This window comes from Hemitrygon akajei, chromosome 11, assembly GCF_048418815.1.
Source record: "Hemitrygon akajei chromosome 11, sHemAka1.3, whole genome shotgun sequence".
Classification (NCBI taxonomy): domain Eukaryota; kingdom Metazoa; phylum Chordata; class Chondrichthyes; order Myliobatiformes; family Dasyatidae; genus Hemitrygon; species Hemitrygon akajei.
Window position 1 is genome coordinate 120,904,798 of NC_133134.1, and position 25,735 is coordinate 120,930,532.

Here is a 25,735-nt window from a genome sequence, read left to right on the forward strand (position 1 = left end):
CATTGATCAGACCACATTTCGAGCATTGTGAGCAGTTGTGGACCCTTTATTGAAGAAAGGATGTGCTGACTTCAGAGAGGGTCCAGAGGAAGTTCACAAACATGATCCTGGGAATGAAAGGATTAATAAATGAGGAGCATTCGGTGGCTCTGGGCCTGTACCCGTTACACTTTGAGGGAGAATGAGAGGGAATTTTATAGAAACCTATTGAATATTGAAAGGCCTAGATAGGGTGGACATGGAAAGGACGTTTCTCATAGTGGAAGAGTCTAGGACTAGAGGGCACAGACTAGAAAGATGTCCCTTTATGACCGAGATGTGGAGGAATTTCTTTCGCCAGAGGGTGGTGAACCTATGGAATTCACAGCTGTGGAGGCCAAGGTATCGGGTATATTTAAAGCTGAAGTTGACCGGATCTTGGGCAGCCTGTTAGCTCAATCACTTTACAATGCCAACCGCTAGATCGGGTCCGACTCCGGCCACTGTCTGTAAAGGATTTGTCCTTCCAGTGAAAATGCTGTCTTGGCGCTGCTGAGTAGGGGTGGGGTGGGGGCAGATGTGCAGATCTAGTGTTGTGATCCAAAAAAAAGGAAGAAACAGCAACATACTTCCATGTCAGCTGGTGTGTGGCCTGGAGGGGATTATACAGAAAATAGATGAGATGATGCAAATAACAAAGCTGAGGAACAGGACTTCCAGTGTACTAATCTCTGGATTGCTGCCCAGTGAGTGTAAGAATAGGATGATTTGGCAGGTTAATGCCTGGCTGAAGAACTGTCGCAGAGAGCAGGGGTTCAGTTTTTTGGGTTATTGGGATCTATTCTGGGGAAGTTACTACTGTACAAAAGAGACAGGTTGTAACTGAACCTGAGGGGGCCCAACCTCCCTGTGGGCAGGTTTGCTAAAGCTGTTCAGGAGGGTTTGAACTAACTTATCAGGGGGATGGGAACCGGAGTGATAGGTCTGAAGATGAGATAGTTGATTTACAGACAGAGGCAGTGTGTAGTGAGATGGCTAGTTAGGAGGGACTGATGGTAGGGCAAAATTGCAGTCAACAGGGTGAGCTGCAATGAAAAAGGTGGATAAAATTGAAGAGGGAGAATACAGGACTGAAGGTGTTATATCTGAATGTGTGCAGTGTACAGAATAAGGTAGATGAACTTGTAGAAAAAATAGAGATTGGCATGTATGATGTTGTGGGTATCACTAAATCATGGCTGAAAGAAGATTATAGTTGTGACTTTAATGTCCATGGATACACATTGTATTGAAAGGCCATGCAGCTAGGCAGACGGGATGGCGTGGTTCTGCTGGTAGAAAATGAAATCAAATCATTAGAAAGAGGTGACATAGGTGTAGAATTATTGTGGGTAGAACTAGGAACTGCAAAGGTAAAAAGGTCCTGATGGAAGTTATATACAAACCCCCAAAGAGTAATAAGGATGTGGACTACAAATTACAATGGGAGATAGAGAATGCATGTCAAAACAGCAATATTACAATAGTCATGGGGAATTTCATTATGCAAGTAGATTGGGAAAATCAGGTTGATGCTGGATCCCAAGAGAGGGAATTTCTAGAATGTCTATGAGATGGCTTTTTGGAGAAGCTCATGGTAATAACGGGAATTACAGAGGCATGAGAGAGGAGTTGGCCAGAATTGATTGGAAAAGAACACCGGCAGGGTTAACGGGATAACAGCAGAGCAGCAATGGCTGGAATTCACAAGGTGCAGGATATACATATCCCATAGAGGAAGGAGTATTTTAAAGGCAAGATGACACAACTGTGGCTAACAAGAAAAGTCAAAGTCAACATAAGACCCCAAAAGGGCATATAATACCAGCATAATTTTTTGGGAAGTTAGGGAATTGGGAAAAGAATAATCACAAAGGTAAGCTAGCCAATAATATTAAAGCAGATATCAAAATTTTTTTGAGATATGTAAAGTGCAAAAGAGAGGTGAATGTAGATATTGGATAGCTGGAAAAAGATGCTGGAGAGTAGTAATGAGGGACAAGGAAATGGAGGACAAACTGAGTAAGTATTTTGGATTAGTCTTCACTGTGGAAGACACTAGCAGTATGCCAGAAGTTTGAAACGGTCAGGGGGTAAAAGTGTAGGTGAAGTTGCCATTATTAGGGAGAAGGTTCTTGGGAAACTGAAAGATCTGAATGGAGATAAGTCAGCTGGATTGGATGGTCTGCACCCCAGGTTTCTGATGGAGATGACTAAAGAGATTCCGAAGGCATTAATAATGATCTTTCAAGAATCAATTAATTCTGGCATGGTTCTTGAAGGATTGGAAAATTGCAAATGTCACTCCACTCTTCAAGAAGGGAAAGAGGCAGAAGAAAGGAAATCATAGGCCAGTTAGTATGACCTCTGTAGATTTTGGAGCTGATTGTTAAGGATATGGTTTCAGAGTACTTGGAGGCACATGATAAAATAGGCCATAGCCAGCATGGTTTAGGTAAAGGAAAATCTTGCCTGATATATCTGTTGGAATTCTTTAAAAAAATAACAAGTAGGATGGACAAAGGAGAATTGGTGGATGTTGTATTCTTGGACTTTCAGAAGGCCTGTGACAAGGTGCCACAAATGAGGCTGCTTAACAAGTTAAAAGCCCAAGGTATTATAGGAAAGACGCTAGCATGGATAGAGTATTGGGTGATTGGCAGGAGGCAAAGAGTGGGAATAAAGGGAGTATTTTCTGATTGGCTGCAGTTGATTAGTGGGGTCTTTGTTGGGACCACTTCTCTTTATGTTATATGTCAATGATTTGGATGATGGAATTGATGGCTTTGCGGCCAAGCTGGCAAACAGTACAAAGGTAGCTGGAGGGAGAGGTAGTCTTGAGGAAGTAGACAGGCTAAAGAAGGACTTAAACAGATTATCAGAATGGGCAAAGAAGTGGCAGATGGAATACATTGTCAGGAAGTGTATGGTCATTCACTTTGATAGAAGAAATAAAAGCATAGATTATTTTCTAAATAGAGAGAAAATTCAAAAAGCTGAAGTGCAAAGGGTCTTGGGCATCTTCATGCAGGATTCCCTAAAAGATAATCTGCTGGTTGAGTCAATGGTGAGGAAGGCAAGCATGATGTTAGCTTTAACTTTTAGAGAACTACAATCATTAGAAAGATGTGACATAGGATTAGAAGATATTGAATCCTTGTGGGTTGAGTTGAGAAACTGCAAGGCTAAAAGGACCCTGATGGCAGCTAGATACAGACCTCCGAACAGTAGCTGGGATGTGGACTACAGATTACAACGGGAAATAGAAAAGACGTGTTAGAAGGGCAATGTTATGATAGTCATGGGAGAAATTAACATGCAGGTAGATTGGGAAAATTAGATTGGTAAAGGACCTCAAGAGAATGAATTTGTTGAATGCCTGTGAGATGGCTTTTTAGAGTAGTTTGTCATTGAGCCTACTAGGAGATCAGCTATACTGGATTAGGTGTAATGTAATGAACCAAAGGCAATTAGGAGCTTAAGGTAAAGAAGCCCTTAGGAGGCAGTGATCACAATATGATTGAATTCAACTTGAAATTTGATAGGGAAAAAGTAAAGTCTGATGTAGCAGTGGAGTAAAGGAAATTACAGTGGTATGAGAGAGGAATTGGCCAAAGTAAATTGGAAGGAGGTGCTGGCAGGGATGACAGCAGAGCAGCACTGGCTTGAGTTGCTGGGGATAAATTAGAAAGAAGTAGAATAGATATATTCCGAAAACAAAGAAATACTCCAATGGCAAAATAGTACAACCGTGGCTGACAAAGGAAGTCAAAACTAATGTCAAAGCAAAAGAGAGCGCATTGATCAAAAATTAGCAGGAAAAGGGAGGATTGAGAAGCTTTTAAAAACCTACAGAAAGCGACAAAAAAATTAGTAGGATGGAAAAGATGTAATTTAAAAGCAAACTAGCAAACAATATCAAGGTGGAGAAAAAAAAAGTTTTTTCAAGTACAGTATATTTTAAAAAAGAGAGATGAGGGTGGATATAGGACTGCTAGTAAAAAAAACCCCAGAGAAATTATAACAGGGACAAGGAAATAGCAAGTGAACTAAATGAATATTTTGCATCATTCTTCACTGTGGAAGACACTAGCAGTGTACCAGATGTAGATGGGTGTGAGAGAAGAAAAGTGAGTGCAGTTACTATTACCAGGGAGAAGGTGCTCAGAAAGCTAAAAGTCCAAAGGGTACTTAAATCACCCAGACCAGATGAACTGCACCCTAGTGTTCTGAAAGAGGTAGTGGTAGAGACTGTGGAGACATTAGTATTGATTTTTTAAGAATCGTTGGACTTCAGCATGGTTCAGAGAACTGGAAGATTGCAAATGTCACTCCATTCTTTAAGAAAGGAGGGAAGCAACAGAAATGAAATTACAGACCTGTTAGCCTGACCTCTGTGGTTGGAAAGATGTTGGAGTCAATTGTTAAGGATGAGGTTATGAAGTACTTGGTGACACCAGACAAGATAGGACAAAGCCAGCATGGTTTCCTTAAGGGAAAATCTTGCCTGACGAACCTGTTGGAATTCTTTGAGGAGATTACAAGTAGGATAGATAAAGGGGATGCTGTGGATGTTGTATATTTGGATTTTCAGAAGTCCTTTGACAGGGTGCCAAACATGAGGCTGCTTACCAAGTTAAGTGCCCGTGCTATTACAGGAAAGTTACTGCCATTATTAGAGCTTTGGCTAATTGGTAGGAGGCAGTGGGTGGGAATTAAAGGATACTTTTTTGATTTGCTGCCAGTCTAGTGGTGTCCCGCAGGGATCAGTGTTGGGACCACTTCTTTTTATGCTGTATATCAATGATTTAGTTGATGGAATAGATGGCGTTGTTGTCAAGTTTGCAGATAATAAGAAGATTGGTGGAGGGACAGGTAGTGTTGAGGAAACAGGAAGGCTGTAGAAGGACCTAGACAGATTATGAGAATGGGCAAAAAAGTGGAAAATGAAATACAGTGTTGGAAAATGCATGTTCATTCATTTTGGTAGGAAAAAAAATGTGCAGACTATTTTTTAAATGGGGAGAAAATCCAAAAGTCTGAGATGTAAAAGGACTTGGGAGCCCTTGTGCAGAAAACTCTAAAGGTTAACTTGCAGGTTGAGCCAGTGGTGAGGAAGACAAATGCAATGTTAGCATTCATCTCAGGAGGTCTATAATATAAGAGCAGGGATATGATACTGAAGCTTTATAGGGCACAGGTGAGGCCTCACCTTGAGCATTGTGAACAGTTTTGGGCTCCTTATCTAAAAAATGGTGTGCCGGCATTGGAGAGGGTTCAGAGGAGGTTCACAAGGATGATTCCAGGAATGAAAAGGTTATCGTATGAAGAGCATTTGTTGGCTCGGGGCCTGCACTCGCTGGAGTTTAGAAGGATGAAGGGAGATCTCATTGAAACCTTTCAAAATTTGAAAGGTCTAGTCAGAGTAGATGTGGAAAGGATGTTTCCCATGGGGGGGGGGGGGTAGTCAAAACAGAGACATGGAAAAATTTCTTAAGCAGAGGGTAGTGAATTTGTGGAATTTGTTACCACCAGCAGCTGTAGAGGCCAAATCATTTGGGTATATTTAAGGCAGAGGTTGATAGATTCTTGATCAGGATTATGGTCTTATCTTGCATAAGAATGAAGATGATGAAAAATTGATGCAATCATCTTCTGGCATAAAAAGCAAGACCTGGTAAGGTAGATAAGAAAAATCCAGACAACCAACTGCCTTGTGACCAAGTAACAACAGTTAACTTGTGGTCACCTACACATTTTATTTATATCATGCGTATGCCATTTCCTCTAATAAAATCAAAAAACTAACTCTGAATGCAGACTCTTAACCCAGGCCTGGTGACCACATCCTCAATATTTATCAGCATTTCCTAGCAGCATGGTGGGTTCTCATAATGCACTCAGCAATGCCATGAACCCAAATTCAAAAATATTTAAACTGCTTGTCACCAACTGTTTGCTTTCTTACTGCACTCCACACATGAACCTGGAGTAGTGAGTGGGGTTCAGCTTCAAGATTTTTTACAGCTTTAACATCTCAACCAATTGAAACAAATCTCTTTTGAAGGTAGTCACTCCAAGGTCATCTTTTCAAAAGTATTAATCTGCATTTGCTATGTGATAGAATGGACTGGCTTGTTCCCAAATCTGCAACATTAGTTATTCAGTGATGAGCAGCTATTTACAACCTGCCATTGTATCATATAGACATGTGAAACTTAGGTAACAAATCATTAGAAATGATTAAATTTATTTAGACTATGGGATGTAATTTTGTTTTCAAAACATTTCTGTTTTCAATACTTAACCCCACAGACTATACGCTTACAATCTGCTCCTACACATTACCTTTAACAAGTTGTTATGCTTGAATAAAGCATATACTGAAATATTTAGCTCTCATTTTCTTTTTGGATATGTCCCAAAATTCTAGTCTTACCAGTGCTGATGACTTTACAAGAGAAAGAAATTCTAGTTTATAGTGACAGTTTCATTTGACACTTTGTCTTATTCCGCTAACCAAAGCAAACATTGTAATCTTGTATAAAATAAAGAAGTACCTGAGCACCATGGATTGAAAAGCAATACCAACTCCCCTAACAGATAGCTCTCAATCTGGGTTGAAGTTAGCTTCTGGAGCATTAAGACGTGATGGCCAATCTTAGCATTTGGAGATGAAGATATTTCTAGGGATAATTTGCCTTTGGAGAAGGATTCAGCAACTGCACTCCATCGCTTTCTATTTATGGACTCTGTCAGTGGAAACAATACCTTAGTTCCAGAGGTCTCTGAAGGTTCTGGCCCTAAAGTGAAAAGAACAAAAATAAACTAATTTGTCAGCACATCAAATATAATACAATAGTTGATGGTTAATTTACATGACTATAGCTAGAGTTCTGGACCTTCAGTCTAAGGACACGAGATTGAATCCTACCATGGCAACTGTGGCAATTTAAATTCAAGTAATTAAGTAAAGTCTAGAATTGAAGAGAAGAATTATTCTCAGTAAGAATAGCTCTGAAACTATCAAATTGTTGTAAAACCCATCTGTTCTTCAAAGTTCTTCCAGGACGGAAACTTAAAATTCTTATCTGATCTGGTCAATGTATATCTTCAAACCCCAACAAGGTGCATAAGTGTTTTGTGGAATCCTACTTCTGACCTTCATCTCTTTGGAATAATTGTCCTGTACAATGACCCTTTGATTTCTCGTGAGCCAATTACCTATCCAATCTGCTGCATCTGCTCCAGATCCGTGTTTTGAACTGTTCATCAATCAACTTTGCAACACTTTCTCAAAAAGGCTTTGGGGAATCTAGATAATTTACATCAATTCTATTACCTTTTCCACACTGTTACTTGTTCCAAGAAGTAAGACATCTCTGTCATTTATTATTACTATTTTAAGTTATAATTACTGTTCCACTTTTATATTAGAGAATTATATTTAACTTTGAACTTGAACTGATTTTTCTACAATTGCCAGTGTTGTGTTTTTAATGTTTTAGTTATAATTAGGTAACCTTAACCCACATATACACATACACATACGCACACACACATTATATGCATAATGTGTGGGAATAACACACTTGGAGAGGTTACAGGCTTCAGTGGCTGAGATGGGAGAGACTGAGCATACAACAACTGCTGCCTGGGTGCTTCAGCAATTGCAGATTTATGGGAGAGTGGCAAGGAGAAAGCCCCTGTGGGGAAAAAACACATGAAATCTCGGCTAAAGTTTGCCAGAAGGCCTGTGGGAGACTCTGAAGTCAGCTGAAAGAAACTTCTATGGTCTGATAAAAACAAAATTGAGCTTTTTAGCCAGACGAAATGCTATTTTTTACGTAAACCAAACACTGCACATCATCAAAAACACATCATCCCTATTGTGAAGCACGGTGGTGGCAGCGTCATGCTGTGGGAGTGCTTCACCGCAGCAGGTCCTGGAAAGTTTGTGAAGGTAGAGGGTAAAATGAATGTTGCAAAATACAAGGAAATCCTGGAGAAAAACTTGATGCAGTCTGCAAAACAACTGCAACTTGGGGGTAGATTGGTTTTCCAGCAAAACAATAACCCCAGGCATAAAGCCAAAGCTACACAGGATTGGCTAAAAAATATACAAAGCTAATGTCCTGGGCTCTGACTGGTCCTGGAGTGGCCAGTTCAGAGTTGAGACCTCAATACAAATGGCTGGACTTGAAAAGGGCTGTTCACTCACAATCCTCATGCAATCTGGGGAAAAATTGCAATGTCTAGCTGATTCATAGAGACCTATCTACGTGGACTCAAGGGTGTAATTGCTGCCAAAGACACATCTTCTAAATACTGACTTGAAGGGGGTGAATACTTATGCAATCAATTATTTAGTGTTTCATATTTTTAATTGATTTAGTTCACTTTGTAGAGATCTGCTTTCACTTTGACACAAAAGAATCTTTTTCTGTTGCTTAGTATCAAAAAAAGCAAAATTAAATCGCTGTGATTCAACTTGGTAAAACAATAAAACAAAAACTTCCAGTGGGGGTGAATATATTTTATAGACACTGTAGCAGCCAGGATAGATGGAACTACTAACATTGATTCCTTGAGTTAATACTTTGGTACAGAATCTGTGCAGCTTTTAGAATTCTTTTGCACTTCCATTTTAAAGGATTCAATTGATTATTTTCCTATTAGTTAAGGAATTAAATCATGATTACTGTATTGTACAATAATTATAGGCTGCACATTCCCTTTCACCTTAATGAAGTATGATAGAAATGACAAAGGGTGTAAAGTTACATCCTCACTAGCCTATATGTTTCATTCGCTCAACAACTTACATGCAATCTACAACACTTTCAGCAGCCCTGAGGAATTGTCTGTCAATGCCTGACTGTCAGCCATGGGTGAGCAAGGGATGGTTGTTGAAATCAACAAATAAAATGTGAAAGCATACAAAGTCTTTCAGGAATACCAGCTAACCAAATTCCAGTACAAACAAACAAATAAAAGAAATTAGTATCAGTAAAGAAATATTACCGGATAAGTCAGTGAAAGTTGATAAATCCCATGAATCTGACAATATAAATCCCAAACATTTTTTAAAAATGGCAATGTTAGCAATGGATACTCTAGTTATCATTCAAATGAGAAGTAAGATAACAGAATATATTAGAATGCGACCTTATAGGAAAAACATACGTGTGGCTCACCAAAGAGTCTATAAACTTTGTGTTTGTCACAAGTCAATGAGATTACCAATAGTTTTACAAATGTTTTATACTTCTTACTTTGAGAATTGATGTCCCATTTTCTGCATTGGCAACATTTCCTGTCTGAGATATTCATGAATATTCAAATCTTAGGCAAGGATCAGCCATTTTGTTCTTGCAATATAAATCTTGTAAATTCAACCTGCCAGGCAATGGCAGTTTAAGCAAATCAGTTCAAGGGAGAATGTCATTACAGTATAAACATAATATATTATTAAATAATGAAATAAGTTAGAATCAGAGAAACGTTAAAATTATTTTTGTTAAAATTAATATAGTATTATGCAGAAGTCTAAGGCACATATATATAGCTAAGGTGCCTGAGAATTTTGCACAGTACTGTATTAATTTTATGAAACCCCTTTTTACCAGGCATCTCTAGAGATGCGGCTCGTTAGCCTGTCACTAACAGCCACTGGAATCCATGGTGAGAAAACCACATTTTCAGACTCTGTGCACCTAGGGCTGATATGATTTGGGCCCCACCAAACCCATGAGCTTGGGATGTCTCACCCACCTAAACCCCAATCCATGTGAATACTGTGTAACTACTGCCCCCCCATGAAATCATCCGTCAGCAAGAAATAACAGACCATACGCTGCATACAATTATAAAGAAATTATATTTATGAATTTTAACTTAGCCAAACCATTATTAAAGAAGAAATGAAAAAAAGAAAAAAAGGGGTGCATAATAATTAAAACAGTAAAACGTGCACAGGTTGGAGCTCAAATCTTCCAAAAGGATGTGTGCCTGATGTACTCACAGTGCCAACTCCTGTTCACTGATCACTGATAGATTTCCCCTCTTGGACTCCATTGAATCACTTGAGCTTCTTCTCTGTCCATCTCCAACCAAAATACCTTGACACACTACCCATGTCTGTTACAAAACCTCTCCGCCCAGCGTTCTCTAGATCCTTCTCGCAATTCCACCATCCTGATTGGATGACACTACATTGCTAAGCATGAACATCACAGCCCCTTATCTTTAATGGTAACCCAAACACTACCAGTAGAGCTCACTGTTTCTACAGAAAACTGTTAAATGGAATACCCTACAGCTCTAGTTCCAAGGCTGTCAAGCCGAGGAGTGGTGGTGGAGACAAGCTCCCGCTACCTAAAAGTACTCTTCACGGCATGCGCCTCAAATAGCCTCTGACAACCAAGTCCAACTCCTGACCTTCTTGTGTGGCTTAGCCTCTAAGCTCGATAGAACTGCTTCTACCAACAGGAGAAGGGGCAAAGGCGGATCCTGGTGCCTTCAAACCAGTGCTTCGGGTAGATGGAGCTCGTCAGCCTGGGAAGGCAGTCCATCTAAGAGAGGGAAAACTCTGATTTCAAACCCCCACTGCCTTGCAGCCATACCCACTCATGGAAAAGGCTTCGGGAGTAAACTCTGAGGATGAATCTGGAGCTGGAGTCCCTCAGGCAGTCCGACATTGCCTTCCACGTCACTGGTGCCAAGCTGTATCAGCCCTTGCCCTTTCCTCGGACAACATCAGTGGCATGGAGAGGGGAGACTTGCTGCTTGGGCAACTGCCGGTCTTCCATACAGCCTTGCCCAGGCCTGCGCCCTGGAGAGGACAAGACTTTCCAGGCACAGATCCATGGTCTCGCGAGACTAACGGATGCCACACACACAACATTAGTAGTAAAATTTTAACCAGGGCATTACACCAAAAATAGTCATGTCCTCATGACTTCAAGATCTACCGCCCATCATTAATAACACAATTTTCAAGGGAATTTTGTGATGTCATGACCTCCAAACCATTTGTAAATGGTAGTGACATACTACCATCTAGGGGGATAGATGCAACACTCTGTTCCCCCAGTGTGTCATACTGGGGCCTATCTGGGGCTTTCCTGAACTTTGAGACCTCCTTATCCTGCTTTCCACTTCTTCAGTTTCAGACACTCCTTGGGATCTTTCCTGTCTCCTTGTAGATGCCCCCTCTGTCCATTACTCGTCCCTTCTGGCAGCTCAGGTCTCCCTACCACTTGACTGAGTTCAGCTACATCCTCAATTACTTTGAAATCCAACTTCCCTTCATTGTTCAGCTGCAAGTCTGCCTATCCACTGCTAGCTCCCCCTGTTGCATCCGAGTCAGCATGGGGAGGTTCGGGAATCTTGTCATCAATTATTGGGGAATTTGCATAAGGTAACATATCACACCCCATTTCCTCATCCTCTGAGTCTGTCCAGCATTCAGAGATTAGGTCCTTTTCAGCTCTCTCCACTGATTGTCTTTCTGTTCTCCCACTTTGGTGCAGAGTCCTCCTGCTAGGTGTAGAGTCCGTGTCAGGCTCTGGGTCAACATGTACCTCCTGTCCTAGAGGTAAAAGGTGGTTTCAATGAAGAATTTTGACAGGTCCATTCCCGTCTTCTAGCTTCACCCAAAGCACTGGCATAATTGACATCTTACTCTCCAGTACATGGAGCATAGCCACCCAGCAGTCAGCCAACTAATGTTTTCCTGGTAGCTCCAAATTCCTTACGTCTCCGAGCATCAGCTGGGAGAACCTAACCTTTTGATCATATCTCCTCTTGTTTCTTTGATTCTTCTTGGCAGCAGAGACCTCTGCTATTTCATAAGCCTTTTGCAATTCCTTCCTCATGTCAGACAGATAGGTCTTCTGTGGGAAGTCTTCCCCACCATTCCCAAAACAGAGATCCACAGGCAATCTCGCTTCGAGCCCGAACATCAAATAGTAATGCAAGTACCCAGTAGCTTCATTCTGTGTACAGTTGTAGCAGTGGACCAGATGCCCAATATGCTGACTCCATTTATTCTTCTTACTGATATGTCTGAGCAAGTCTAACAATGTCTGGTTGAACCTCTCTGGCTGGGGATCACCCTGAGGGTGATAAGGCGTAGTCCTCGACTTCTCGACTCCAAGCATGCCCAGTAACTCATGTATGAGCCTACTCTCAAAATCCCTCCCCTGATCACAGTGCATCCATCTTAGAAGGCCATAATGAATGAAATACTTTTCCCATAGCACTTTGCCCACGGTGGATGCCCTCTGATCCTCTGTAGGGAAGGCTTGAGCGTACCTGGACTGGTAATCAGTAATAACCAAGACATTCTCAGTGTTGCTGGAATCAGACTCCATGGAGAGGAAATTCATAGATCAAGTGGCCCCACACTCTGTAAATGGAATAAGGGAGCGACCCTCAAAGGTAGCGTCTTCAGTTGAATACATTGAATGTACGACTTACAGTACTCTTCAACTTCAGGCTTCATTCAGGTCCAGTAGAACCAATCTCGGACCAATCCATAGGTCATGTCAAACCCCGAATGACCTGAATCATCATGACGTGATTTCAACACAATTCCCCGATGCTTCTCAGGCAAAACCAACTGGGAACACCGAGGTCTGTCTTGGGGGGACGTGACCCTGTATAGAACCTGGTTTCTCAATTCCAGTTTGTTCCATTCTCTCAGCAGCAGAGGTATGGCAGGGTGTTTCATCTTTTCACTCGGGTCATATCCCCTTCTGCAACAGGTGACCGAGCGGTACTCTACCTATACAAGGGTCATCTTGCTGAGAAGCTGGCACTACCCCAGGACTCAATGCAGACAACTGCTTCACATTCAGGGTGGTCAGTTTGCAGTAAGCCTGTGGATTGGCACAACCAGAAGCTCCTAAATGATCCACAGCTCTCTCCCGCCCTTGCCTTGCCTCTGACTTCCCCGTGGTAGAAAACTGGCACATTGTTCTAACTTCAGGTGCAGGAATGCTCTCCCACTCTCCGTCCATTTCCAGCCCTTCTTGCAGATGTCAGGACAATGAATCCGAATCAATATTCCAGCCTCCCAGACAGGACTTCAAACTGAAATTATAGGCAGACAATGCTGCCAATCAATGATGGCCTGCAGCATCCAATTTTGCTGAGGTCAGGATAAAAGTCAATGGATTGTTGTCAGTCCTCGCCTTGAACTTGGCACCATATAGATAATCACTCAACATATCCACCACAACATTTCAGTGCCAGAAACTCCAATTTGTGCGTAGGGTAGTTTCACTTGGAGGGTGACAGACTTCAGCTGATGAAGTGATAGGTTTCAACCCAGTGCCTCATCCTGATACACCCCTTAAACCCTCTTGGCTGCTATCTGTATGCAATACATATGGCATCTGGGGGTTCACAAAGCCCAACACAGGTAGTTTTGTTAGCAACTACGGCTACGGTCAATCATGGAAAACCCTGAACATCCACTGCATAGCACCATCCAGAGACAGAGAAGCAGCTTCAGCGGCAGGTTGCTATCGATGCAATGCTCCTCAGACAGGATGAAGAGATCATTACTCCCCAATGCCATTCGGCTTTACAATTCCACCGCCAGGGGAAAGATATGTTAAAGTGCCGGGGTTATGACTGAGCTTAAGTTACCATTCAATGTATTTTAGTAAACTATTTAAGAACTTTTTAAAAGCTATTTATTAATGCTTTTTTTGAGAGGGTGATTTTAGATGCATATCATATTTATACTGAGTTAAGTATTGTATGTAATTAGTTTTTGATACAATAAGTGTATGGGACATTGGAAAAATGTTGAATTTCCCCATGGGGATGAATAAAGTATCTATCTATTTATCTATTTATCTATCTATCTATCTATCTAACAATTGGAAGGCCTCTTCACATTTTCCATCGCATCTTGCTCCAAAAGGCTCTGAAGGACAAAGATAATCTTTACCATCTTCTCCTTTTGACCTCCTTCCTTTCTTCCCCAAGGGAGGGTAAACGCACAGAAGCTGATTCAAAGGGTGGTTTGCTTTGGAGTAGTCCTCATAGGAAGTCATTCCTGCCTGTGGCCATCAAACTTTACAACTCCTCCCTCGGAGAGTCAGACACCCTGAGCCAATAAGCTGGTCCTGGACTTATTTCCACTTGGAATAATTTACTTATTATTACTTAGTTATGGTTTTATATTGCTATATTTCTACACTATTCTTGGTTGGTGCGACTGTAATGAAACTCAATTTCCCTCGGGATCAATAAAGTATGTCTGTCTGTCTGAACCTCCAGTCGTACCCATAGGATCCAAGGAATGAGAGTAGAGCACTCCCATTCTTGGGCCTTGGCCATGTGGTCCATCTTTGATGGACCCATAATTACTCCATCCCGTGACACTATGTGCCCAACATAGTTGACAGACATTTTGCAGAACTGGGACTTGTCCAGTGACATTTTAACCCTTCACCTTTCAGGTGGTCGAACACCTTCAGCAGCCTCATCGCCTGCTCTTCCTGTGTGGACTCAGTACCTCAAGCAAGCTCATGACCCCAGTAGTCTTCTCTGTGACACGATGGAAAGTAGCTGCTGCTCCTAATGTTCATTCTTTCAAAATGAAAGAATCCCAGTGGACGTATGAATGCTGTCTTCTCTTCACTCATGGGTGTCTGATAATACCCACTGATTAGGTCCAACACACTGAGCCATTTCGCTCCACTCGGGCAGGCCAGTGCATCCTCGGTCCCTGGAAGGGGTGGACTGGTCAGGGACTGTACATTGGTTCAGTGTCCAATACTCAACACACATTTGTACCTTTCCATTCTTCTTCCTCACCACCACTATAGGGACTCAGTGATAATCCCAGGTTTCTTCAGTTTCAGCCGATGCTGCGGAACATCCTCCACCTCTGTTCGTGCTAATCACCAGCACCTTTTTCTGAACGGGCTGTCCTCTGTCACTCAGATGGTGTGGCGAGTACACTTGGAACAACGCACATCGAACTCGTCAGTAGGAAAGAGACTTTCAAACTTTAACATCTTCTCCGTCAGTCTCCTTTTCCAACACCAGGGTACCGGGGAATCACCAAAGTTAATTTTTCAGTTCCAGAAGATTGTTTCCCTCCTGATTTTCTCCCAAGAAAACGTTCTCTACACTTGCATGTGCCACAGAAGTGGGAAAGAGGTCCTCTCCCTTTAAGGACCTCACCGCCTCAGCAGCCAAATCTTTTAGACTTTTCGCCAGTCGCTGTCTTTTCACTTTATCGGAGCACTGCCACTCATCCAGCATTTGAGAGGACTGCTCCGCCCAAGTTTCATATCCCTCCGACCCCCTCGGGGGTGGGCTTCACTCCTGAGAATACTCTCAGCCTACGATAGCTTTGACTCTCTGCTTGTGCACTTTGGCATTCTCCGCCAGAGACCTACTTACTGATACCAACTGGGAATTTTCATTAGACTCTCCACATCATTCCACAGAAATGAAAGCAACCTGTCTTTAAAGTCTCTGCCCTCAGCTATGGGAAACTCGACTTCCAATTTGGCACCCTCGCCTATACCTCCCTCTTCTCTGAAAGTATGGATGGCCCATGGCCCTCCCTCTCCAGGTACCCCAACTGTACGAGGCACATTCACTCCTGTCACATCATTGCAAGCCTGAACTAAAACAACATCTTTACCCACTGTTTGGTCAAGCTGCCATTGCATGATTGTAACTTTCCCTAATACTTTAATGGTACTTAAAAACCCTAATCAACAATTCACCTGGGCTGTGGTTATCCACTCTGCTCAGCGCACAAACCGTAGTTATGAATAATCTCTTTGAAACACTCCAACACTTAATCCCTGTGGCATCCATAATCACGCCTCTTATTCAGTTTCCTATACAATAGTTTATCACAGGTTTAAACATACAATTTAATCAATTCTTAGAGCAATCCAAGATGGCAGCGTGATGCAGTTTGCAGCGGTCTCTCTGGAGTTGATATCTGTTATTTGTTAAGTGGGGTGCTGTGCACAATCCTAATCTGATGAAAAATGGATGTGGGAGCACGGAGGAACATCTGGAAATCTCCAGGAAGGCCTTCTTCATTGCTACTGCTGTTGTGAGGTCCGGGTCTCTGCTGAGAAGAACAGGCCCCCAGTCCTAGGGGTCGCGTTGCCGGTGGCTGGTGGCAGGGGCGTTGTAGTGCGCTTGGCAGAGGATGGTGCTTGGAGAGGCTGTGCTAGAGGGGATGATCGGGGGCTCGGAGGTTCGACAGACTCGGAGTCCGCTGCGGTCGGGGCGTTTTCACTGTGTGCTGCATCTGCGAGGCTGAGTCCGGCGGCGCCATGGAAGTCCATAGCGGGGGTATTCCCTTCTGCTGCCTGCGTGGGATGATAAGTCTATTGGGACCATGAGGACTTGTGGAAACTGTGCAGTGGTTTCTTTCGAACTTATAGTCTTTTAACATCTTTGGACTATTTTTACTGTGCCCATGGTCTGTTTTTTATTAATTATGGTATTGTCTGCACTGTTGTAACTATATGTTAACTATAACTATATGTAACTATGTGGTTTTGTGTAGATCTTGTACCTCTAGTTTTGGTTTGTTCTGTGGTAGAGTTGGTCTCCTGACTTGGTGTGTCTGGGTAGTCTTGTTTTGTCTGGAGGATTTGGAGCTCCTTTCCGGGGAACGCGCTAAGACAGTAGCGTGATATTAATACGCAGCAGCCTCTCCAGACTCTGGATTTGGGGATTGCCAAATGTTATGTGGATTTTCTGGTGTAATCTGTTTTGTCGTGTGCTTTTGTGATATCATTCTGGAGGAACGTTGTGTCATTTTTTAACTGCATTGCATTTGTGGTTTTTAAATGACAATAAACTGAAATTCAATTTAATTCAATTACATAGTATTCAGTGAATCCAATCCCAGACAGCCCCCACAATGAAACCCTTTTTCACTGAGTGTCTCTGGAGATGTGGCTTGTTAGCCCCTTGCTAACAGTGGTGAGAAAACCACCTTTCTCAGACTCTGTATGCCTAGGGTCAATATGACTTGGGTCCCACCAAAACCAAGAGGTCGGGATATCTTGCCCACCTGAACCCCGATCTGTGTGAATACTGTGTAATTACTGCCCCCATGCAATTGCCCATTGGCAAGAAATAGCAGACTGTACAGTGCATTCAGTCATAAAGAAAGTATATTTAAGAATGTTAACCATTATTAAAGAAGAAAGGAAAAAAGAGAAAAGGCCCTTCATAATTAAAACAATCAAATGTGCACAGGTTTAAGCTCAGATATTTCAAAAATTGATGTGTCCAATGTACTCACGGTGCCACTCCTATTCACTGATCACCAGTAGGATTTGCCCTCTTGGACACCTCCAAATCATGCATTCACATTGGATCAAATCCTATGGCTGGTTCTCTTGAGCTTCTTATATCTCCATCTCCCACCAAAAGGACCTTGACCCTCCCCAGTGTTCATCATAATAGCCCTCCAACCAGCTTCTCCCAATTCCACCATCCTGATCAGATGACACTACATTCCTAAGCATGAACATCACAGCCCCTTACCTTTATCCGTAACCCAAACACTACCAGCAAAAAACTGTTTCTATAGGAAACTATTAAATGGAATACCCTACAACATTAGTAGTAAAATCTTAACCAGGGCATTACACCAAAAATAGTCATGTGCTGCTTCTACAGAAACCACTAAATAAAATACCCTACAACATTAGCAGTAACATCTTAACCAGGGCATTACACTTATGTATTCCATTCTACTGCTGCAGTAAAAAAAAAACAAATTTCATGATGTATGCATGTAATGATAAATCTGTTTCTGATATGGGTCTCTATTGTGGACTTAGAGTGGGAAGGGGGCTGGAAGAGGGGAATCATGGTTGGAGAAAGGGGAAGGGAAAGGGCAGAGAGTGGGAAGCACCAGAGAGACATTTTGTGATAATGAATAAACAATTTGTTTGGAATCAAATGACCTCGCCTGGTGTCTCAGGGTTGGGTTAATCTGCTCCCGTGCCAACAACCGTCCCGGCACTTTTCCTCTGCCGCCTGTCGACACCTCTCCCCTGGCGCTCCACCCTCACAATTCTAAACATCCTTTGCTCTTATCAGATTTACAAACTTGTTTTCCACTCTTCGTTGACAAATACATTACTGTGCAAGAGTCTTAGACTTTGAACAGTACTGGAATATTTTGTGAAACTTCCTTGTTTCAAACCTTATTGATTACCTGTCTGAGCAACAAATTTAATTCTATCATTATCTGGATCATACTGATTTTTATTGAAGTGGATCGTGATGTGGAAAGTCTGGCCTCGCCGGATTATCAGACGCTTGGTACTGATCTCTGCCGTCCTGTGCTCTTTGTTGTTCTTCTCACAGTGAAAGTCAACATGACTCAGGACAGGTCCAAGATCACAGACAGCTAAAGGAAAGAAAAAAATTGTTAGGCTTTGAATTCTTGCAACTTCAAGCTGAGCAAAAGTAAATAGTCAAGCTTAACACTTGCTAAGTAACACATAGTTGGTCGTGGTCTGTATTGCTCTGGATTACATCACATGTTAATCTTGCTATTTGGATCTGATCTCTTGTTTGCCTATCATGGCAATAAACTGTATGCTATAAAAATTAGTCAGCCAATTATACAGTACAATACCATCAATTCATCATAATCAAGCCTGCAATAAGATCATCTATTTCTGGTTACATTAAGGTAGCAGACAAATGAACTTTATTGAAACAAACCAAGCATTGTATGCAGGTATAGTCAATATAAATCTGTAAAAACAAGGGGTCTGACCACATTTTAGTTCTAGATAAATGATGTTCTATCTATAACAAAAGAGCATTTTGAAATAACTTCAGTGAGAATGATTGAACAGCAGCCAGAGATCAGGAGCGAGAAGAAGTGACTGTCTGAGGCCAGTGAGTGTGTATTAACAAGCAATACCTCACAGGACTTCCAGAAATTTGGAAAGCGGCTAATCAGAGATCGGGAGCAAGAGAAGGAGTGATTCACACAGCTTAGCAAACGTGCATTAAAAAGGCATTGCTTCACGGGGGTTTTGGCATTTGAACAGCAACCGATCAGAGATAAAATAAGGCAGGGGCATGCGGAGTAGTCTTTGTTAGAGCAGATCGTGTTGAGTGGGGATTTTGAGGCTTCTAGCTCTTCACGGCTTCAGCAAGGAGAGGCTTGAGTGAGAGAAGGAAAAAAAACTGTAGGTAGATATTTTTGTTCCAGTTTATCCTTCTACTGTTTCCTTTTTTATATAATTGCACAGTTAGAGCAGTAGGGATGCCAGGCAGAATAGTTGGATACTACTCTTGCAGGATGTGGGAAGGCAGGGAGACCTCTGGTATCCCTGATGACTTCAACAGCAAGAAGTGCACCCAGCTGCAGCTCCTAACACTCCACGTTGAGTTCCAGCCGGAATTGTATGAACACCGGATCACTGGGAAGGCTGAGGGGATGATAAACAGGACATTTAGAGAGGTAGTTACACCTAAAGTGCAGGATACAGGAAACCGGGTGACAGTCAGGAAGGGTAAAGGCTAGTACAGAGTTTCCCTGTGGCCATCCCCCTCAACAACAGATTTACAACTTTGGATACTTTTGGGAGTGGAGGATTGCTAGCAGAGGAAAGTCCAGCAGAAAGGTGTCCACCAAAATCAGCTCTGTGGCTCAGAAGGGAAGGGGGATGAACAGGATAGCTGTGGTGATAGGGGATATTTTAAGTTAGCAGAACAGAAAGTAAGTTCTGTGGATGAGAATCAGATTCCAGGATGGTATGTTACCTCCCGGGTGCCAATGTCTGGGACATGTCGGATTGAGTCCTCAGCATCCTTAAGTGGGATGGTGAGCAGCCAGAGGTCATGTCTTTATAGGTACCAATGACATAGGTAAGAAAAGAGATGAGGTTCTATAAAGTGAATTTAGAGAGTTAGGTGCTAAGTTAAAGGACAGGACTCCAGGATCTCAGGATTGCTACTTGTGACACGTGCTGGTGAGGCCAGAAATAGGAAGGATCAAACAGTTTAACATTTGGCATTGGAGTTGGTGTAGGAGGGAGGGTGTCAGATTTTTGAATCATTGGGATCTCATCCGGAAGGAGGAAGAAGAGATGGCTTGCAGCTAAACTGGAGGGGAACGTGTATCCTAGTGAGAAAGTTTGCTAGTATTGCACGATGGGGGATGGGTTTAAACTAGAGATGCAAAGTGATGGGAACCAGAGTGCCAGAATAAATAGTAGAGTGATTGTGGAGGCAGATGTTGTTAAGATCACAAAGTCAGAAAGCAAAAGGTTGAGCATGGTGGGAGTAATGTTCAGAGTTGTGTATATTTCAATGCAAGATGAAAAGGCAGATGAGCTTAGGGCATGGATCAACATATGGAATTATGACATTGTAGCCACTAGTAAGTATTGGTTGCAGGAGGGGCAAGACTGGCAGCTCAATACTTCAGGGTAGTGTTGATTTAGATGTGTTAGAGCAGGAGGGAGTAAAGGCGGAGAGGTGGTGTTACTAGTCAAGAAGAATGTCACGGCAGTGCTCAGTCAGGACAGACTGGAGTACTCATCTAGTGAGGCATTATGGGTGGAAATGAGGACTAAGAAAGGGATGACCATGTTAATGAGACTATATTTCAGACCACCCAACAGTCAGCAAGTTTTAGGGAGATTGCAGACTATTGCCAGAAACAGGATTGTGATGGAGAAGGTGATTTTAACTTTCCACAGATTGTCTGAGACTCCCGTACTGTAAGAGGACTGGATGGGATAGAATTTGTCAAATGTGCTCAGGAAAGTTTCCTTTATCACTACATAATGCCATTTTCATTTATTTCAAGGTGATTATGGAAAAAGGTAGGTCTGGCCCTTGCTTTGAGATTCTGAATTGGAGAAAGGCCAACTTTGATGGTATCAGAAAGCATTTGTTTAAGGAACTTGTTCTTTACAAATGAACCGAATCTCAAATAACAATGAGTCAGAATATAGGAACGAGATAGACCGCCTAGTGCACTGGTCTCATGACAACAATCTTTCCCTCAGTATCAGCAAAACAAAAGGGCTGGTCAGAAAGTGAAGAGGCAGTGAACAGGCTCCTGTTTATGAGAATGGTGCTGAGGTCAAGAGGGTTGAGAACTTCAGGTTTCTAGGAGTGAACATCACCAAAGGCCTATCCTAGTTCAAACATGTCAACCAAGAAAATACACAAGCACCTCTACATCATCAGGCGGATAAAGAAATTTGACATGCCTGCTTCGACTCTCACTATGGAAAGCATCCAATCTGAATGCACCAGGGTTGGTATGGCAACTGCTCTACATCATGCAAACCAGGCTCCCCTTCATGGATTCCACCTATATCTGTCACCGCCTTGGAAAATAGCTTGCCCACCCTGAACATTCTCTTCCCCCACTTCCTTTGAGCGGAAGATTCAAAAGCCCAAAAGCATGGTCCCCCAGGCTCAACAAAAGCTTTTTTCCTACTGTTGTACGACTATTGAGTGATTCCCTAGTACAATAAGATTGATTCTTAACCTCACAACCTACCTTGTTATGACCTCCACTAACTGTGACATTTCACCATGCATTATGTTATTGTTTTCCCTTTAAACTGCCTCAAAGCACTGATGTGATGAAATGGTCTGTGTGAATGGTATGCAAAACAAAGGTTTTCACTGTACCCGGGTACACGACAACAATAAACCAATTTACCAAAAGAACTACTTTCCAACGACATTATGGCCTGCTTGGACCTCGAAAAAATTCATTATTCAGTTCTTAATTCGGATCTAAAGTTCCATAAGGTCTGGGGACCTTTTATCGAGGACTTTCATAACCTTCCTCCTGACTAGGGTTTTTTTTTTCTTCTTTTTTTTCTTCTTCTCGGTCCCTTGCTTTCAGCTCCTTTTTTTTTCTGGTAGTAGGCATTATTATCCTCTGCTGCTAAGTGTATTCACAGTCTGGGAGTTTGACTGTCCTGACCTATACTCTTTATACTGTGTTGTGGTCAGTCTGGAGTTGTTGTTGTTTTTTATCTTGTGTTGTAGGGCTTGGGGAGGACACTAAGCTTACCTGTCTTTAATTTAGGTGCTTTTTTGTTAAATTCTCTTCCTTTGTAGCATATTGTTATTGTACACTTAATTTTGCACTGTATTAATGCTCCTCATTGGGATTTGGGGTTTTTAATTTGTAAAATGTTTTAAAAAACTAATAAAAAAAGTTTTAAAAAAAACAACTACTTTCCAATTTCTTAAGGGCTTGAGTTACAGTGCTGGGTAGTCTAGGACTTGGAATGGTAAACCTCTGAAGGTGTATAGAATCTTAGGCCTTAGACAGGGCGAATGTGCAGTCTTTTTCCTAGGGAACTGGAACCAGATACTAAAGGGCCTGGATTTAAGGTAAGACAGGAAAGTATTAAAAGTGATCTGAAGGGAACATGTAAAGGACATCTGAAGAAATGTATTAAGAGAAAAGGTTTAGAGGGGTGTGAAGTTAATGTGGGCAAATGGCATTGCTGAAGTGGGCACCCTGGGTGCTATGAAGTTGTTAGACTAAAGGGTCTGCTTCTTTCATAGACCTGTTGACTTTCTTTTCTGTTTTACTCTACAACACTTAGTTTCATTGATTGGTAAGGACTCAGAATGGGTCAGTTCCTTCAAAAGGTGATAACAGCTTTGTTGGAGAAAGTGGAAGCAAAGTCCATACAGGAAGCAGGCAAATTCTGAGTGCAATTCCAGGATGTAAGAATCAGAAATCAGGATGAAAAGGCTTCAAAAGATCTGTTGATAGCCATGGGATGAAGAGTGAAAAAAACTGTAGAGAACAGAAAAGTTGAGAATATGGTTGGGTGAAGACCAAAAGTAAAATCATTTCGATCATATTGCAGTGTTGCACTAACCATCACAGCTGGTCTGTAAACACTCCTGCCCGACAGGAGTTCTTGTGTCAGAAAAGAGACAACACGTCTATGAATGTTAAAATGTTCAAAGTAAGTTAGGTAGAAACACTCTCCAGCCATTAGGGAAGCTTCAGTAAGCAGAAAAAAGTCATAAGTTGTAACTTATAATAACATGAGAAAAGCAGATGTAGATGTAGCTTGTTTGGCCTTTGATACATGTACTGCCGTTCAATACAATCATGGCTGATCTCTTAACTGCAGCGCCACTCTTCCATATTAACCCAACATACAGGTTACCAGGGTTACGCAGATAAAAGGATTGTTCACTGAGGGAACTTGCAGCACACCAATTTGCGTTGTGAACTGAATGCTACCTTGCAGAGTCCAAATAGCAGTTTTCTCACACCTCCTCATATCCACCATTGAATATCAGCCATTGTCTCCCAGACAGACATTGACCTTACTTCCTCTGAAAATTGTTCCTCCACACCCTCCAGCCTCAACAGCACCACATAAAACCACTGTGCCTCCTGCAAGCAGCCCACAAGAAGGACCGTTCTGGCAGACAAATTGTTTAAGCTTGACCCACAGATCTTACTTCTTCCCTGAACAGTCTGTTCCTAATTACATCTGTGACACCTCTGACTTGCTCCAACATATTAATAATTTCCAGCTTCCTGGTCCAATCCACATTATTTTCACCATGATTATCCAATTCCCCAGCATCTTTATCCCACACCAGGAGAGCACTAGGTGTCTTTTGCTTCTATCTTGAAGACTGTCCCCACCACTCCCTCCACCATAACCATCTTTGCCTTGCCTAACTAGTCTTCACATTAAGCCACTTCTCCTTTAAATTAACTTGCTTCCTCCTGATAGAAGTTATAATGTTAGGAATCTATGAGTGTCTAAACTTCAGCGAACTTTATGGATTAAAGTCCTTGCTTTATTCCTAATTTGACATCTTCCTTCATTTTTTTATTCCATTAAACCCATGACTACTTTGGAGTTACTTCTTGTTCATATGCTGAACTCCAAAGTTTCATCATCTTTGTTGCTATTTACCAGCTGTTTATGATCACCTGGCCCATCTTTAACTTTCATTTCACTCTCTGCCCCTCTATCTCCATCTCAGTATACTTCAGAGACAAATATCCATTACATGCCAACAGACAGCCCCCAGAGATCTTGATTAAACATCTTCCAACCTTTGAGAACTCTCATTTCTGCAATTTCAACATGCCTGTTTGGGTGCAAATATCATTCTGTGCCAGTGCTCCTGAGAGGTTTTCCTTGTCTCTCCTTCATGGATTTTTTTGACCGGAGTTGACAAATGCACCCGTTTTATTTAGAAACATAAAAACATAGAAAATAAGTGCAGGAGTAGGCCATTCGGCCCTTCGAGCCTCCACCGCCAATCAGTATGATCATGGCTGATCATCCAACTCAGAGCCCGTTACCTGCTTTCTCTCCATACCCCCTGATCCCTTTAGCCACAAGGGCCATATCTAACTTCCTCTTAAATATAGCCAATGAACCGGCCTCAATTGTTTCCTGTGGCAGAGAATTCCACAGATTCACCACTCTCTGTGTGAAGAAGTTTTTCCTCATCTCGGTCCTAAAAGGCTTCCCCTTTATCTTTAAACTGTGACCCCTCGTTCTGGACTTCCCCAACATCGGAAACAATCTTTCTGCATCTAGCCTGTCCAATCCCTTTAGAATTTTATACGTTTCAATAAGATCCCCCCTCAATCTTCTAAATTCCAGTGAGTATAAGCCTGGTGAGATCCAGTCTTTCTTCATATGAAAGTCCTGCCATCCCAGGAATCAATCTGGTGAACCTTCTTTGTACTCTCTCTATGGCAAGAATGTCTTTCCTCAGATTAGGGGACCAAAACTGCACACAATACTCTAGGTGTGGTCTCACCAAGGCCTTGTACAACTGCAGTAGAACCTCCCTGCTCCTGTACTCAAATACTTTTGCTATGAATGCCAACATACCATTTGCCTTTTTCACCACCTGCTGTACCTTCATGCCCACCTTCAATGACTGGTGTACAATGACACCCAGGTCTCGTTGCACCTCCCCTTTTCCTAATCGGCCACCATTCAGATAATAATCTGTTTTCCTGTTCTTGCAACCAAAGTGGATAACCTCACATTTATCTACATTAAATTGCATCTGCCACAAATTTGCCCACTCACCCAACCTATCCAAGTCACCCTGCATCCTCTTAGCATCCTCCTCACAGCTAACACTGCCGCCCAGCTTCGTGTCATCCGCAAACTTGGAGATGCTGCATTTAATTCCCTCGTCTAAATCATTAATATATATTGTAAACAACTGGGGTCCTCCCAGCACTGAGCCTTGCGGTACCCCACTAGTCACTGCCTGCCATTCTGAAAAGGTCTCGTTTACTCCCACTCTTTGCTTCCTGTCTGCCAACCAATTCTCTATCCACATCAATACCATACCCCCAATACCGAGTGCTTTAAGTTTGCCTGTGTGGGACCTTGTCAAAAACCTTTTGAAAATCTAAATATACCACATCCACTGGTTCTCCCCTATCCACTCTACTAGTTACATCCTCAAAAAATTCTATGAGATTCGTCAGACATGATTTTCCTTTCACAAATCCATGCTGACTTTGTCTGATGATTTCACCTCTTTCCAAATGTGCTGTTATCATATCTTTGATAACCGACTTGAGCATTTTCCCCACCACCGATGTCAGACTAATTGGTCTATAATTCCCTGGTTTCTCTCTCCCTCCTTTTTTAAAAAGGAGCCACACTCCAATCCT

General features: G+C 42.1%; 1 protein-coding gene across 2 annotated transcripts in view; it reads right to left on the reverse strand.

The window, feature by feature from the left end:
* The window catches only part of LOC140735981 (protein-glutamine gamma-glutamyltransferase 2-like), a 91,395-nt gene that overhangs the window by 62,208 nt on the left and 3,452 nt on the right, over positions 1 to 25,735 (reverse strand). For both annotated transcript variants that reach the window (XM_073061623.1, XM_073061622.1), the window contains exons 2-3: positions 18,257 to 18,451; positions 6,579 to 6,821 (exon numbers count right to left, since the gene is read on the reverse strand). In XM_073061623.1, coding sequence (XP_072917724.1) covers positions 6,579 to 6,821; positions 18,257 to 18,451 — 438 coding nt within the window. The remainder of the gene's footprint in view (positions 1 to 6,578; positions 6,822 to 18,256; positions 18,452 to 25,735) is intronic.